The following is a 15,441-nucleotide window of genomic DNA, read 5'->3' on the forward strand; positions in this document are numbered from 1 at the left end:
AAAATTGTATTAACAGATCATGCTGGACCTACAAAAGGCCTTTGACACTGTCAATCACTCCATTCTTGATTGAACATTTTATTAACAGATTGCAGAATGGGTACAGTACAGTACAGCTCAATACACACAATTGTTAAGGGGATGCAGACCAGAGAAAGACTTTCGTCTTGTTTACATCAGGGTCCCCCATTTTCAATTCATCAGGACATATATGACATACCAGATTTGCAAATACAGTATTGTTTGTTATACAAAAAGAGTCCAGAAAAGAGAGTATATACATTTGACGTAGAAACTGTACATTGGAGGAGGTTGGGTAGGTGGGGGGGGGGGACTGTACATTGGAGGTGGTTGGGGGGGGGGGTCGGGTAGGAGGGGTGGGGGGGGGGGGACACACTGTACAACTGTACAAGCAAAACTGTACATTGGAATATTGACAACCATACTTGGTCATTTACTGTACATTGGAGGGGGTTGGGTTACAACACAGGAGCAGAGTATAAACGACAGTACAGTACTGTTTCTCATTCCTGTACTGTTGTTTATACTCTGCTCCTGTGTTGTAACCCAACCCCCTCCAATGTACAGTAAATGACCAAGTATGGTTTTGTCAATATTCCAATGTACAGTTTTGCTTGTACAGTTGTACAGTGTCCCCCACCCCTCCTACCCGACCCCCCCCCCCCCCCCAAGGCGAAAGTCTTTCTCTGGTCTGCATCCCCTTAACAATTGTGTGTATTGAGCTGTACTGTACTGTACCCATTCTGCAATCTGTTAATAAAATGTTCAATCAAGAATGGAGTGATTGACAGTGTCAAAGGCCTTTTGTAGGTCCAGCATGATCTGTTAATACAATTTTCAATCAATCAATCAATCAATCAATCAATCAATCAATCAAGACCCTCGTCGCGGGCACTGCATTCCGTTCTCAGAATGGATTTGACTCGAGAGAGAGATCATCAGCAGGCTATTATATGATATTCAGACTCTAGATCTATTTGCAGAGCCAGATGAGATGAGGCTCTTGACAATTAATTTTGCACGTACTGTATAGCTACAGACAGTATGTGTGTATGCGCGCACTGCGGGAGGTGGCCAGAAGCGCGCAACTAGCCAACTACTATTATTACTACTATATTAATACAGTTTGATCCATCGCAAAGCGCTCCAGCGCTTGAATACGGCCGGGGGATCCGCTCTATACAATGCAGACCCACGGCTCTCGTATTATAATGAGCCCGCGAGGCGTGTTATTATTAGAGTTAATAATATTGTATATTGTTTACACTGCCTTTTTATTCCATTTTTACTTCTCCACTGTACTATAATTATGTGACTCGTATTATAATGAGCCCGCGAGGCGTGTTATTATTAGAGTTAATAATATTGTATATTGTTTACACTGCCTTTTTATTCCATTTTTACTTCTCCACTGTACTATAATTATGTGACCTGTACCTCCCCTCCCCCCGGCCCTCCCCATGCTGCTGATTTTATATTATTTTATGAAGAGAAACGTCAGACGTAATTCGAGATACGTCAGACGTACTTCGAGATACTTCCGCATTAGTCCTGTGGCGGTCGGAAGTCCTGTGGCGGTCGGAAGTACCAATCTGGACCTCGAGGCTCCGAGTCTGCAGCTGGACCCTATTGGAAACCAGTGCCGTAATTATACGGCTCTGTGTCAAACCAACGAGCGGTCAGGAAATGAAGGCGCCCATGCTTACTCAATAATAGCCAGGTCTATGTTTTCTCGGTAAGTGTGCTAATTCAATTTTGTATGTACAATGTGGTGAATGTGTAGGATACAATCCACGTTTGCGCTTAATTTACTCTGCAAATTATCTAGCTAGATAGCTAACGTTAGCTGCTAGATATGCGGACATGCGTTATCGTAGGAAAACTAGCTGGTAGACCATTGATTGATTGAAAACTTTATTAACAGATTGCAGAATGGGTACAGTACAGTACAGCTCAATACATACAATTGTTAAGGGGATGCAGACCAGAGAAAGACTTTCGTCTTGTTTACATCAGGGTCCCCCATTTTCAATTCATCATAACATATGACAGATACACGACATACAGATAGACAGTACTGCTACATCTATACATTTATGTGACATACCAGATTTGCAAATACAGTACTGTTTGTGGTACAAAAAGAGTCCAGGTGGGGTTGGGTGGGTGGGGGGGACTGTACATTGGCGGTGGGGGGACACACTGTACAACTGTACAAGCAAAACTGTACATTAGAATATTGACAATCATACTTCGTCATTTACTGTGTACATTGGAGGGGGTTGGGTTGGGACATTTACAGGGGCCAGTTTCGAATTGCAGTCTCCCGTAGGTGTTCTTTGGGAGTGGTTTTGAAAGTGGGTAGTGATTCACATTCCTTTACAGCTTTGGGTAGGGCGTTCCACATTGATGTGGCAAAACCTTATGTTTTCGTTTTGACTGTGATAATGGGTCAGAAAACAAATGCTGGCCAATTGGGCGAGACGTAATGTAAAGACGTGAAGTAGTTGGCTTTGTTATAATTCACTACCTTGGAAGTTGGAGCAGGTGACTTTCCATGCAAGTGACCTGGTAGGTACATTTGAATTTAAATGAGGAAACCCATAGCATAGGCATAGGAACCTGTGTTAGATTGCGTAGCTCGATTTGAGGAAAAGCAAACCGTACTGGGATTATAAACATTGCACTTTACAACTGAACATTGCAATTTAGCCCTATGGAGGTTGTGTAATAACAAAGCCAACAACGTAGTTTGACTTCTTTACGATACATTTACCTTACAATTGGCGAGCATTTGTTTTCTGGTCTGATATTTTCACTCAACCTGAATGAATGAAAACTTTATTTAACAGATTGCAGAATGGGTACAAATTCAATACAGTACGGCTCAATACACACAATTGTTAACACATTCTCTGCCACCACTTTGATCATCCTAAACCATTCTCTGTCAGTACTGTAAGTCTATGGAGATGTTCACCTTCTTTGCAGGGCTCTAACTTTTTAAATTGTATTGCTAAATTGACATTACTATGGCCCATTCAACATCGATTAGCTATCGTTCAGGATGTAGGAACGTTTTACTTTTTCATTCACACATTCATACGAAAATACCGTCTAGAGTATAAATATGTTTTTATCGTTTTCTGCAGTATTTCCTAGAACGTGAGATTATATTAGATTATCAAATGCCGTTTGATACCGATCAACGTTATATTAAAAATGTCAACTGTACATGGTCCTAAACATTATGACTGATCATCCGCGGGTGAACGGAGGGGGGGGGGGTCGTTTATAATTCCGTGACCGACGTTAAATGATTTATGTAGTATGGGTGATATATAGATCAGAGCAGTTTGTATCGAAAATGATAAAGAAAAACGCTGAAACTCACGTCAGTCTCCTCGTACCGTTGGGCGATGAGAGTGGAGCAAACAGATCCCAGTTATGTGATGTGGATCGATGCGATCCAGTTCCGGTTTGTATAATACTAATATACGCCCAAATCATGTGGATTATTGAGTTATGGCAACGAATCTATATCCACAGTGTGTGTATTGAGTCCCGCAACGATAAACGAGTGGCCGGACGGAATAGGCAGACGCACCGGGATCACAAGAGATCCACTTCCGGTTGCAACTCGCCGATCAGCCACCAGGTGGCAGTATTGAAGCGTTGCAGAGGTGTGATGGCTCCCGCAGCATATGACAAGGCTCCGTGAGTGAAATATGAATACCATGACGAAAATATGAAATATGAACTTGAAACACGTCGTACGCCGTTATTGGCAGAATTCGCATGAACTTGAAACCCGTCGTACGACGTGATTGATCAGGGTCCCCCATTTTCAATTCATAGTGAACCTCATACTATGGGGTTGAGCATTGTAGAGGTTGGGTATACCAGCTACTCCTTCCCTGGCCACGAGCTGGTCAATTATGCAACGTTATTATTAGGATTGTTAAAAGTACTAGCTGAAAACCTGGCAACACGTTTGAGATTACGTGCTCACTGCAACTCCACTGTTTCGTACTGTTCGTGATATGTTATCAATTGAAAATGGTAAATGGTGATGTAAACAAGACGAAAGTCTTTCTCTGGTCTGCATCCCCTTAACAATTGTGTGTATTGAGCCATACTGTATTGTACCCATTCTGCAATCTGTTAAAGGGGAACTATTTTACTATTTCTTTCACTATTTGGGCACTTTTACACAATTCCTGTGAGTCTATGGAACACCTCTGTAATATATATATATTTTTTTATTCATTGTTTTGTATTTCTAATCAAGTCCTCAAAAACAGCATTTTTCTACCTCAAGATTTCGAGCTGTTTTGCAGCCGCAGCTACAGGTGCCACCTAAACCACTGTGTGGCTTTACATTCGCCTGAACATTAACATGCAGCAGCGACTATGTGACATCACATATAGGCACATTTTCAAACGACTCAGTTCAGTGAGGGTGAATATTGTGAGAGGAGAATTGGAAGAATGCACCAATATGAGAATTTTGAGACATAGATCATATTAATATAAGTTCACATAGCTAGGAAACAATGCTAAACACTCAAAAAGGCCATTTATAAGATAGTTCCCCTTTAATAATTTTTTTTTTTTTTTATCTTTTTTCCCCCCTCCTTTTTCCTCCGATTTTCTCCCATCCCAATGTTAGTCGTTATGCCAATTCCCAATCCCCTTCCTGGTCGCTGCGCACTTACCCCCCACAGTCGGTCTGGGAGAAAGGAGGCTATCACGTGCTTCCTCCGACACACGTCTAGCCAATCAACCGCTTCTTTTCACCTGGCAGCGCGGACTCTCACTGAGAGGGTGTAACGTGTGGAAGGATCACACTACCCCCCTTATATCCTATCCGCGCTGAGCAGGCGCCCCGACCGAACTGTAGGAGTCGCTGTTTACAACGACCCGGACCCACCCCACCAGCTTTCCCACCCTCTAATACAGCCAATTGTATTAGTCTGAACGGCCAGCCAAGCTGGTGACAACAGGCGAATCCAGCGTCTCCGGTCTTGGTGACAAACGCAATCTCCGCTACGCCACCTGACCGCCCGCTGTTAATACAATTTTCAATCAATCAATCAATCAATTTCCACACAGAGAGAAAAAAGTATTAATTCATATCTAGACCACCTGCCTACATGCTTTCATTGTAAGGAACAATAAAGGGAAAATATAAAAACAAAAAAATCTTAATATAGTTTAACAGCACTCGAGCTCTATACTATTTGACAAACCATTCTACTGACCCAATAGCTGCCAGAGCTGTACCCCTCCTGGTGACTTGTTGTTCACCCCCCCAATAAACTAGTCTAAATCAATTCATAATTATCTATTTTCGACCACCTCTTTATTCCATTGTATTGAACACACTATTTTGATGGGTGTAGCAACATACCAATTTCTTTATTATTTCCTTCCCTGCCTGGCTACTTTTACAAGCTGGGCAAAAAAATTTGGGAAACGGAGTGCTTGGCTCCAAAAAGCACAGCTAATTGAGTAATCAAAGCGAATTCATTGCCTGTGTTTCCATTGTGACTCATCATCGAGGGATGCCATTCTGAACAGCTTCAACAGGCTTCAAACCCTCCCAATCGCAAGGAGTACATATGTAAAGACTAAGCAAAACCCATTTTCCATAACGTGTCCCCTAACATGCATATTTAAACACAAGGACAGGTGTAGGGGCTGCATGTTTTGGTAAAAAAGACAATATTGTGATTGGCGATTGCGATATAATAAGTAAATGGTGTCATGACATTGCTTGGTTATCAAGGAAAATGCAGAGATTACTGGTAGTTTTGAAACTTGTATTTCTCAACTCAAACATTCAAATGTAACCAACCATATGTGATTTTTGTATATTTAAAGAACACATTCAGCACCAGGGATTAGTCGGGTCCTTGTGGCTAACGTGCCACGTTTCCATAATTTTCGTTTCCTTATTTTCACTGTGCGTCACTATGTTTGGAGAGCTATTCTATATTCTATATTATAGCTATGGAGACAATACTATAGTCCTATGACAGTGACTTTCTTCCGTCAAACATGCAAAAAAGAGATAATTTATTCATGCATACGTTCGCGCTGAAACGCTGAGTTATAGAGCGCTACGTGTATTCTAATATTGGCGTTTCTTGCCTGGACTATTTCCAAATCAAATGTATATAATAGGTATTATGTTTCATCATGAAAGGGGGGGAGGTCGTTTTATTATGCTTTGATGGCCAGTAACGGCATTCGTGTTGAACACTACATAAGCTGATCAGCTGGATCGATATCAAAACATTGTTGGATCAAGCTGAAATTGATGTCAGATAGTCCTTACCTTTGGTCGGGGGTATTCCAAAAAGAATATTCCAATTGTCTGATCGCGATTTCCAGTATTGGTGTCCATCTGGTCCCAGACATAATTTGGCACAATTTATGGATCCAGTGTGCCAGATCATAGATGCGTTTCGAAGTGGTCGGATGAAGTGATTTACTCGTCTCCGTCTAAATATAGCACCCAGAGACATTTGAGTGTAACACAGGGTTAGATATAAGGTTTCAAAGGGTAGGCGACACTGCCATCTGGCAGGATGCGGCCGGTATTGCACTTTGGCGATCTCAAAATCCTTTCCTATGGCAACACAGAGGTCAGTGGATGAATAATGAATACAAATATCTAATAAAAGAAAAAACAACCAAAACCCGAGATATCTCGGGTCTGGCATCCAACACATGGCGAGTTAACACGACTTATCTCGGGGTTTGGCGCCGAATGTGTTAAAGAAAATAAGATTGTCAATATTAACACATCAATTTTTTTTTATTAATTATAAATCTTAACAATTAATCATGTTACCATTTTTGACCCCAACAGCTTCCCATAGTTACTTTTTTTTATCCACTTTTTCTCCTTATTTTTCTATTTTTCTCCCATCCCAATTTTCGCCTCGCCAATTCTCCCTTCAATTCTCCCCTCCCCTGTCTCGAACGTTGCTAGACTATGCCTCCCACTGGTCGGCTGCAGTGAGGACCAAGCCTTGCATCACGTGTCCCCTCCGGTACACGAGGAGGCAGCTGTTGCATCTTTTCACCTGTACAGCGCGATCTCTCAGTGGCGAGGAGTAACGCGTGGGAGGCTCACGCTGCCCCCGATGCTTCCTGATTCTGCTGTACAGGCGCACCAACCGACCTGTAGGAGTCGCTGTCCACAACGTCCAGCCAAGCTGGTAGCAACGCCGAGAGCTGGGCTCGAACCCTTGCCCACTGCGCCACTTAGCCGCCCTTCCCATAGTTACTTTGATTTCCTCCCGGGTGGCTGGTGATGTGTTTGTTTACATTCCTGAATCACATGTGACCTGTAGACCTTGAGTTCTCTTCTTTTTCTCTAGTGATGGATCCTGTATACATCCGAGAAAGGCAGGAAGCCAGTGACATCCATGATGTCACATCCTGGGTGTCGGTGTGTTCCAGGGGCCTCTGGGAGGTCCAGCGGAGGAGAACACACAGCATGGGTCGACAGACACCATCTGATGCTGGAGACGATGCATGTATGGACCTTTTTATTTTAATGAACATTACCCTTATACTTGATCAAACTCATATATTTGAGATGTGAACAACAGCAATAAGTAAGTCTACTCAGTGGCGTTGCGCAATATGTCAGGGCTCCCCCGCAGGTCAGACAATGGGGCTCCGCCCCCTCCCCTAAATCAATAATAGAGTGACATGGGATAGACATCGCGGCCACTTTTTTAAAATGTTTATTTTTTCAGGCATCTTTTGTAAACAGTATAGGTCAGTAGGAACTTTCTGTATAAAGATTCATCTGATTTAAACAGTAGGGTCAGTAGGAACTTTCTGTATAAAGATTCATCTGATTTAAACAGTATAGGGTCAGTAGGAACTTTCTGTATAAAGATACATCTGATTAAACAGTAGGGTCAGTAGGAACTGTATAATAATATACATCTGATTTAAACATCATTGACAAATACAAACAAGTGGCTGTGTATTTTTTGTAACATGAAGGTATATTGTAGAACGTTATAGCCTATCATCATTGGAGTTCACACAACGGAACAGTTCACATATATAACATTCTGTATAAAAGAAAAGTAGCCTACAAAAAAACAAACAAACAAAACACATCCTATAGGCCAGTGGTTCCCAAAGTCGGGGTCGCGACCCAAAGGTGGGCCGCGAGCAGCCACGGGTGGGCCGCGAGATGATTAAAAAAAAAAAAAAAAATTATTTTTTATTTTTTTATTTTAATTTTTTTTGTCAGGCCACTGAACTTAGAAGCAGGCCAGGACAGTGTTTCTAGTTGTATTCTAAAATTCTATTCTATTGTATTCTAAAATGTGACTATATGGTTTTATATTAACTTAATAAATAAACAAAAACGAAAAATCTACTTATTTCAACGAACATTTCAAACTAAATAACAGATTATGCACATAAAACGCTGAACACAACCGAAGCAACAATAGTATTTTAATGAGGCTATTATTATTATCATTATTATTTTGCAACAAGTTAGCCCTCTCATAAATAGCACATATAAATGAATAACTAACTTGAACTAACTTAATAGGATTGAAGTGATATTTGGCTTAAAAAATCGGTCGCCTGACAAAAAAAAAAAAAAAAAAAGCCAGACGATGTGCATTGGGCCGCGGCTCTCTGACGCCTTATTTTCTGGGCCCCGGCCTGAAAAGTTTGGGAACCCCTGCTATAGGCTACATAGAGGATGCAATCAGGAGCTGCTTTGTAGGCCTATTATTTTATACGAGCGCGTCTCCTGGCATTCTTCTGCGCAAAGTCCTGTATAACAGTCTTTAAATCTATACTGCGCGCGCGTCTGCTCTCAATACTAAGGACTGCTAACCCAGACAGTCTCTCTTGCGACATGTGCTCCTCAAATAGGTCTTTATTAATTTAAGTTTTGAGAAAGATCTCTCAGCACTGGCAACAGTCACGGGTATAGTTAAAAACAATTTCAGTGCTGTGGCAACATCGAGGATACTTGGCAAAATGGACTGATTTTCGATGAGCAGGGTTTGTGCAAGGTCTTTGATTGTTCCACGCTCAATTTTCTTTATAGTAGGCCTAAGAGCATTACGGAGGGACAGGATCTGGAAAGGAAACTCGGCTGACAGGTCGTCTTTATACTGGCCTGATAAAGCACTTGCGGAGTGTCAGACAGATCCTTGTCTGTTGCGCGCAAATGTTCGCGGGGAAGCAGAAAAGAACATCGCTGTGCAACTTCGCTCATTCCAACAAATCTACAATATCGATATTTGCGTAAAATACCGCCACTCTAAAATGCTCCCCTGCCTTGGAGCCGCTGGTCCTCACAAAGCTCTGAAAAGTGCCTCTTTGTGCGCCTTGCACGTCTGTCTTTGAAGAGACTGTGTACACCCCATGAGGATGCCAGGTCTTGCGCTTTTAAGCCATCAAACTCCTCGGAGTTGGGCAAGTGTTGCGTTACCAAGCATTGCTGTCGCCTGTAAGAGGTCCACGTCTTTGTATAATGATACACTGTTGTACTACAGCGTACACATGACTGGGACGGGGTGCCTACTTAGCAACATAGCAGGGAGGGGGGCCCTGCCCTCTGCGCCCTGTTCCCGCGTTACGAAATCTAAGAGGATAGCCTACAGTGGGGGCAGGGCCCCCTAAGCTCCGGGGCTCCCCCGCACCGTGGGGGGTGTGGGGGCCTCCGTTACGCCAGTGAGTCTACTTAAAGTTGTATTTATTATCAACATATTATCACCGACATCCAAGTTGGGGTATCACCCTTTGAACTGCCCTTCGAAGGTTTCTCTCCTCCACATCGCTTGTGGTGCTTTTTTCCTATTGCTAGGTTTTTAGTGAGTTTTTCCCTTACCTTGGCTGCAGTGTGTCTGGGAGTGTTGCATTTATTTTGGATTTTATGGTGGTTTTTGTTTTTGATTTATTGTGATGTTTCTTCTTGACTTGTTTAAAGAAGACTTGTCCAGCCCACGGGGGTATTACCTGTGATTTCGGGCTTTACAAATACATTTGATTTGTGCCTAAAACACAAATCTTTAACGTATTGCTCTTCTGTAAAGTAATTCAGAACTGTTCTGTAAAGTAATTCTTGAACTGTAATTGTTCTATAATGTACCTTAGAACGAAGGAAAGGCAGAGTATATGAGAAATGGCTCTGACACTAAACATCTAAAATACTGCTGTGTTGAAGCACTTCGTTTTTTTTACGTGTGTCTGCCAATTTGATATCTATTTTATGTGTATCTGCCAATTTCATGATTTTATGTCTATTTTATGTGTATCAGTGATAATCAAACCGTAAACAAAGAGGCCTATTAACACTTTAATCGCCGTTGACGCTGGAACACGTCATTCCCCGCCATGCTCATTCTGCCGAAGACGCTGGACAGCGTCTTTGATATCAATATTTTAAAAATCTGTGATCGAAATCATATTTCTCCCCCGGAGACATGAGATGTACTGGTGAGCCCCTATCAACTCTCTAACGGTTCAAGAGCGCCATCTGGTGGCCGATCGGCGGATCGCCCAGGGAAGAAACAGGAAGTGGAAGCTGGTGCTCATTTCAATTTGGTCCGATCACTCGGTAATAGTCCCAGGACTTGAGCTGATCACGACGGATAGTGATCCGTTACCAATAACTCGATAAACAACATGATTTGGACGTATATACTATTATACAACCTGGAAATGGATCGGATATTTCGACATCCCATAATAGAAAAAATTCTGTTCCACGCTCATCTCCCAACGGCGAGAGGAAGCTACGGTGAGTTTCAGCGTTATTTTGTAATGTCTTCTATACTAACTGCTCTAATGATCATATCACCCACACTAGATGAATGATATAACGTTGCCCACGGAATTATAAACAACCCCCCCCCCCCCCCCCCCCCCATCCGGTCATCATCAGATCATACGTAGTAACTTCTAGAAGTACGTCCATTTGACATTTATTATCTCGCACAGATTCCTACCAAACTGTATTTGATCATCAATATAATGCATTTAGGGCTATAAATCAAGTTCTGGAGAAAGCTGCAGAAAACGATAAAAACATACTTATACTTTAGATCGTATTTTAGTATGAATATGTGAATGAAAAAGTATAACGTTGCTACACCCTGAACAATAGATATAAGACGTTGAATGGGCCATAGTAATGTCAATTTAGCAATACAATTTTAAAAGTTATAGCCCTGCAAAGAAGGGGAACTTCTCCATGTTAAATAGGGCTGGCGAGGGATGGTAAATTATGAATTTAACCCCGGCGATCAAAGTGTTAAGATGTTAGATCCTAATATGAAAAACTATGTGATTTAATGTTCTATCCCTTATCTTGACTTTGTCTATTTTGCTGCTATCTATTTTGTGCTCGTTTTATACTCATTTTATGTCTGCACTTCATGCATTGCTTTTGATCTGCCAATTTTGTGCTCATTTTATGCCTATGTATTTTTTTCTTTACTGCTGTGAAGCACTTTGAGCTGCAATTCTTGTATGAAAGGTACTATACAAATAAAGTGTATTATTATTATTATGTGTAGGAATATCTCACGTTAATGCCTCCTCGTTCCCTTCAGCCTGGTCATCCGGCGACTGCCCAAGGATGGGGTCCCTGTGTCGAGTCAGAGTGCGTCTCAAAGAGGACCTAAATGAGACGGAGAGCTCGGCTTCAGACAGAGGAGACGAGGAGCTGTCGACCGAAACGGACCGGCCAATCATGGAGGCACAGCCTACATCCTTCCCGCGTTCTCCGACCTCTGTGTTGCACGTGCCGCTGGGAGATTGGACAACGCTCCGGCTGGGGGAGGGTCAGTGCGATATAACGGAGGCATGTGTCGAAGGGATGACGGCGAAAGAGAAATGTGAGGTAAGGAATGCATTGTATATTTCATTTCATTTTTATTTGTGCCGTTCATGGCAATGCACAGCTCCACAAAAGTACAACAGCATCATTTCATAATAAAAAGCACCTCCCAATTTGCACATTCCATGAGCGAAAAGGAGCAGGGAGAAGAAAATCGTATTTAGCCTTACTCAAAACTATAAATAAACAATAGAAATAGATGGCCTGTCAATTACACATTGACAACAAGCAATACTTACAATAACATGAACTTTTTTTCTTTATTTATACATTTTCTTGAACTGAGAGATATTTGTAGTTGTACAACTCTTTAAATCATTCTGGAGAGAATTCTATAGTTTTACGCCACATACTGAATTATAAGCTTTACAACTTATGCCTTACATTAACCCATTCACTCACACATTCACACACAACGGCGGAGGCGACCATGCAAGGTGCCGTCCTGCTCGTCGGGAGCAGTTAGCTCAAGGACACTTTGACGTGCCGCCGGGAGGAGCCGGAATCTAACCGGTTTCCGATTACCAGACGACCAGCTCTACCTCCTGAGCCGCTGGCAATTACAGATGCGTTGCGTTTTTTTTTATCTCGTCTGTATTTATTCAAACGTGTAAGAATGAAAAGTATACCGTAGGCCTAACCGTCGTGCCTTTTTTGCCTGCCAGATCTCGCTGACTCCGGTGGGAAGTGGAGCCGGGGCCTCTGTGACCCGAGAGGCAGAGGGACACCAAGCGGCAGAGGGACACCGGGTTCTACGTGCGACTGTCGAACTGCACTCTTTCACGCCGGGCAAGGAGTCCTGGGAGATGCCTCCTGTCCAGAAATGGGACTGGGTGAGGTCACACAAGGAGAGGGGAGGAGCGAGATTCAGAAACGGGGACGTATGGGGAGCAGCGGACAGCTATGGCCGCGCCTTGAAACTCCTCATCACTCTCCACGGCGACGCCGGTCAGGGGGAGGCGAAAGGACGAGAGGAGGAGCGGAGAAATGCAAACGGTGGCAGTGAAACACAGAACCTCCCTACGGACTCTCCGCTTCCCCTGGCGAACGAGTATAGAACCATTAAAGCGGAGCTCCACTCCAACCTCTCGCTCTGCCAGCTCAAGCTGAACCAGCCGGCGCGGGCGAGGGCCAGTGCGGCCAAGGCCACGCAGCTGGAGCCCAGCGGGGCCAAGGCCTGGTACCGACTGGGCCAAGCCTGCCTAGCGTTGAGCGAGCTGGGGGAGGCCAGGCAGGCGTTCAAGAGACTCCTGGAGCTGCAGCCGGACTCGCCCGCGGCACAGAAAGCACTCCGAGACGTGGCGAGCAGGGAGAAGGAAACGAACACGCAGCTCGGACGGAGGCTCAGCAAGATGTTCAGTTGAAAACCATTAAAATGGGACTGTCTTTCATTTCAGACCTTTTATTTAAACTCGAAAGGCAACTGAGGTTTCCCTCATTTACAGTCACGTTGAGTGTACATACAGAAATTGTACATACAGAAATAAGCAAAGAAAAGGCATATACCGTAATTCCTCTAATAGTAACCCCGGCTTGTATTTGTTTCAACTGTAGCGGGTACCAGGCTTGTATTAGGAGGAGGCCTGTATAAGAGGGAGGCCTATATTTCAAATTTTCAAACGGATCATAATGAATAAATCAACATTTTGTGTCAGTTTGAACCCAGTAAAATGTACTGGGTTCATTTATTGAAACCAAGTACTGTATGAAATAGTAAACAGTGCAATTACAGGTGGTCACTGGTCATTTCAACGTTTTCAAAGTGAAATCAAGTAACTAGCTCAGTGTGCAGCTCAGTATATTAGTAACCCGGCTTGTATTAGGAGGCCGGCTTATAATTGCTTAGCTCAAGAGCGCACCCGGCCATTAATAGAGACCCGGCTTGTATTTGAGACCCGGTTACTATTAGAGGAATTACGGTAAAATAACACGGCATATACAATCATAACAATAAGACAACAAGGTGAGACAAAAGTAAGGACAACATTCAATTAAAACACGTACAGTACAACTTGATTGACGATGGTTGGAGATTGATGTTTTAAACTGCAACAGGGGAGAATCTCAAGCTGTAAGGACTGTTGGAGTGAATCCATGAGCTAGAGGGGCATCATGGCAAAATGCAGATTTACCCTGTTCAGAGCAAACTCTGGGGACCTTAAGGACCAGCCAGTCACTAGAACGGGTTCCATAGACCTGTTCGCTGTATACAAAAGTACAACAGGGCTCTATGGAGAAACCATGACACTCTCCTGGCTAAAAGTTGTTTCAAACAAAAATGGCTGGATGTCATTTAGCCAAATCAGCATGACTGAGTGTGAGTCTTTCACCTTTCAGATATCTAACTTTGACATGGATTGATTGTTTAGATCGCTAGCATGGCTAACGAATGCAAATATATTGTAGTCGGCCTCGTTGTTCTGACCAGGATTGCGTTCCGTTTGCCCCCTTGATGCGTGCGCACACTGAGTCTGACATATACAGCGAACGGGTCTATAGGTTCCAAAATTCCATTCCAATTATGATGTAGTATAAGGAGGTAGCTTACCAATAAGGGCCTTAGAAATGAACAAATACCAGTGTTTGTTGCGCCTCTCCATTAGCGAGGACCAACCAACCTTCTCATGAAGGACACAGTGGTGAGTGTTGTATCTATCATTAGTGATGAATCTGAGGGCAGATAATCTATTATCACTGCCTTGAGATTTATGGCGTTTCACATACCGTTTTGATTCATCACAGTGGTACATTTTACAGAATGTTACCCTATCTGAATGTACATTTTGAGTAAATCGCACAACGTTTTTACACCAAGTTAAATGATCTTGAATATCTCGTCTGGATGTAAGGAGCTGGTGATTGGAAGGCAAAATGGTGTGTTCCATTCGGAATAAAAAAACAACTTTTCTAGCAAATGATGTTTGTGTCCAATGAGCCACTAGGTGGCAGCCTTCCACCGACCCAAATGTAACCCCATGTGACGTGAGTACTATACAATTTTGGAGTATTGAGTATTTTCATTTGAGGGAATTTTATACTTTTACTCAACTACATTTAAGTGGAAATACTGTACTTTTTACTCCACTACATTCATCAGTTACTAGTTACTAAGGTTTTGTATAGAAAACATGGCATACATTGATCAAATACTTCTTTACATTGATTTAAATATAATTTTAAATAGTACAAATGACCAGAGTACTATTTTTATCATGATATTCCTAGGAACTGCTTCCGCCATAAGCATAACTCATAAAATAAAAAAGCGTAAGCTTAAAAATGCCGAAACCCGGGATCGAACCAGGGACCTTTAGATCTTCAGTCTAACGCTCTCCCAACTGAGCTATTTCGGCGTTGTATGGGTAGACTACAGCCTGATAGACATTTAACTATTATTATTTTACACTTTGCACGACGCGTTCTAGCGCTATAGTAGATTCAAATGTGTGTCATTATACAGCACACGTGTAAAACGAAAAGACGTTTGGCATCCAACCAGAGTGCAAAATGTA

The 15,441-nt window shown here is 42.7% G+C and overlaps 1 protein-coding gene across 2 annotated transcripts; it reads left to right on the forward strand.

Annotated features, from left to right (window-relative positions):
* The first annotated feature begins 1,652 nt into the window (after positions 1-1,652).
* On the forward strand, positions 1,653-14,830 carry fkbpl (FKBP prolyl isomerase like). 2 transcript variants are annotated; one of them, XM_084332636.1, is made up of 5 exons: positions 1,697-1,756; positions 3,571-3,738; positions 7,416-7,574; positions 11,643-11,932; positions 12,595-14,830. In XM_084332636.1, the coding sequence occupies exons 2-5, from the start codon at positions 3,726-3,728 to the stop codon at positions 13,291-13,293; spliced, it is 1,161 nt and encodes a 386-aa protein (XP_084188762.1). In that variant the 5' UTR covers positions 1,697-1,756; positions 3,571-3,725; the 3' UTR covers positions 13,294-14,830. The 2 variants fall into 2 exon arrangements, with proteins under 2 accessions (XP_084188763.1, XP_084188762.1); XM_084332637.1 differs by lacking the exon at positions 3,571-3,738 and having other exon boundaries at positions 1,653-1,756.
* The last annotated feature ends 611 nt before the right edge of the window (positions 14,831-15,441 follow it).

The sequence above is a fragment of the Notolepis coatsorum genome, assembly GCF_963971535.1.
Source record: "Notolepis coatsorum genome assembly, chromosome: 17".
Lineage (NCBI taxonomy): Eukaryota > Metazoa > Chordata > Actinopteri > Aulopiformes > Paralepididae > Notolepis > Notolepis coatsorum.

Excerpts from the sequence above, each read along its gene's own strand:
- fkbpl (XM_084332636.1), top strand. Across the intron at positions 7,575-11,642 it reads TGATGCTGGAGACGATGCAT|CCTGGTCATCCGGCGACTGC; the intron begins GTATGGACCTTT and ends CGTTCCCTTCAG. Across the intron at positions 11,933-12,594 it reads CGGCGAAAGAGAAATGTGAG|ATCTCGCTGACTCCGGTGGG; the intron begins GTAAGGAATGCA and ends TTTGCCTGCCAG.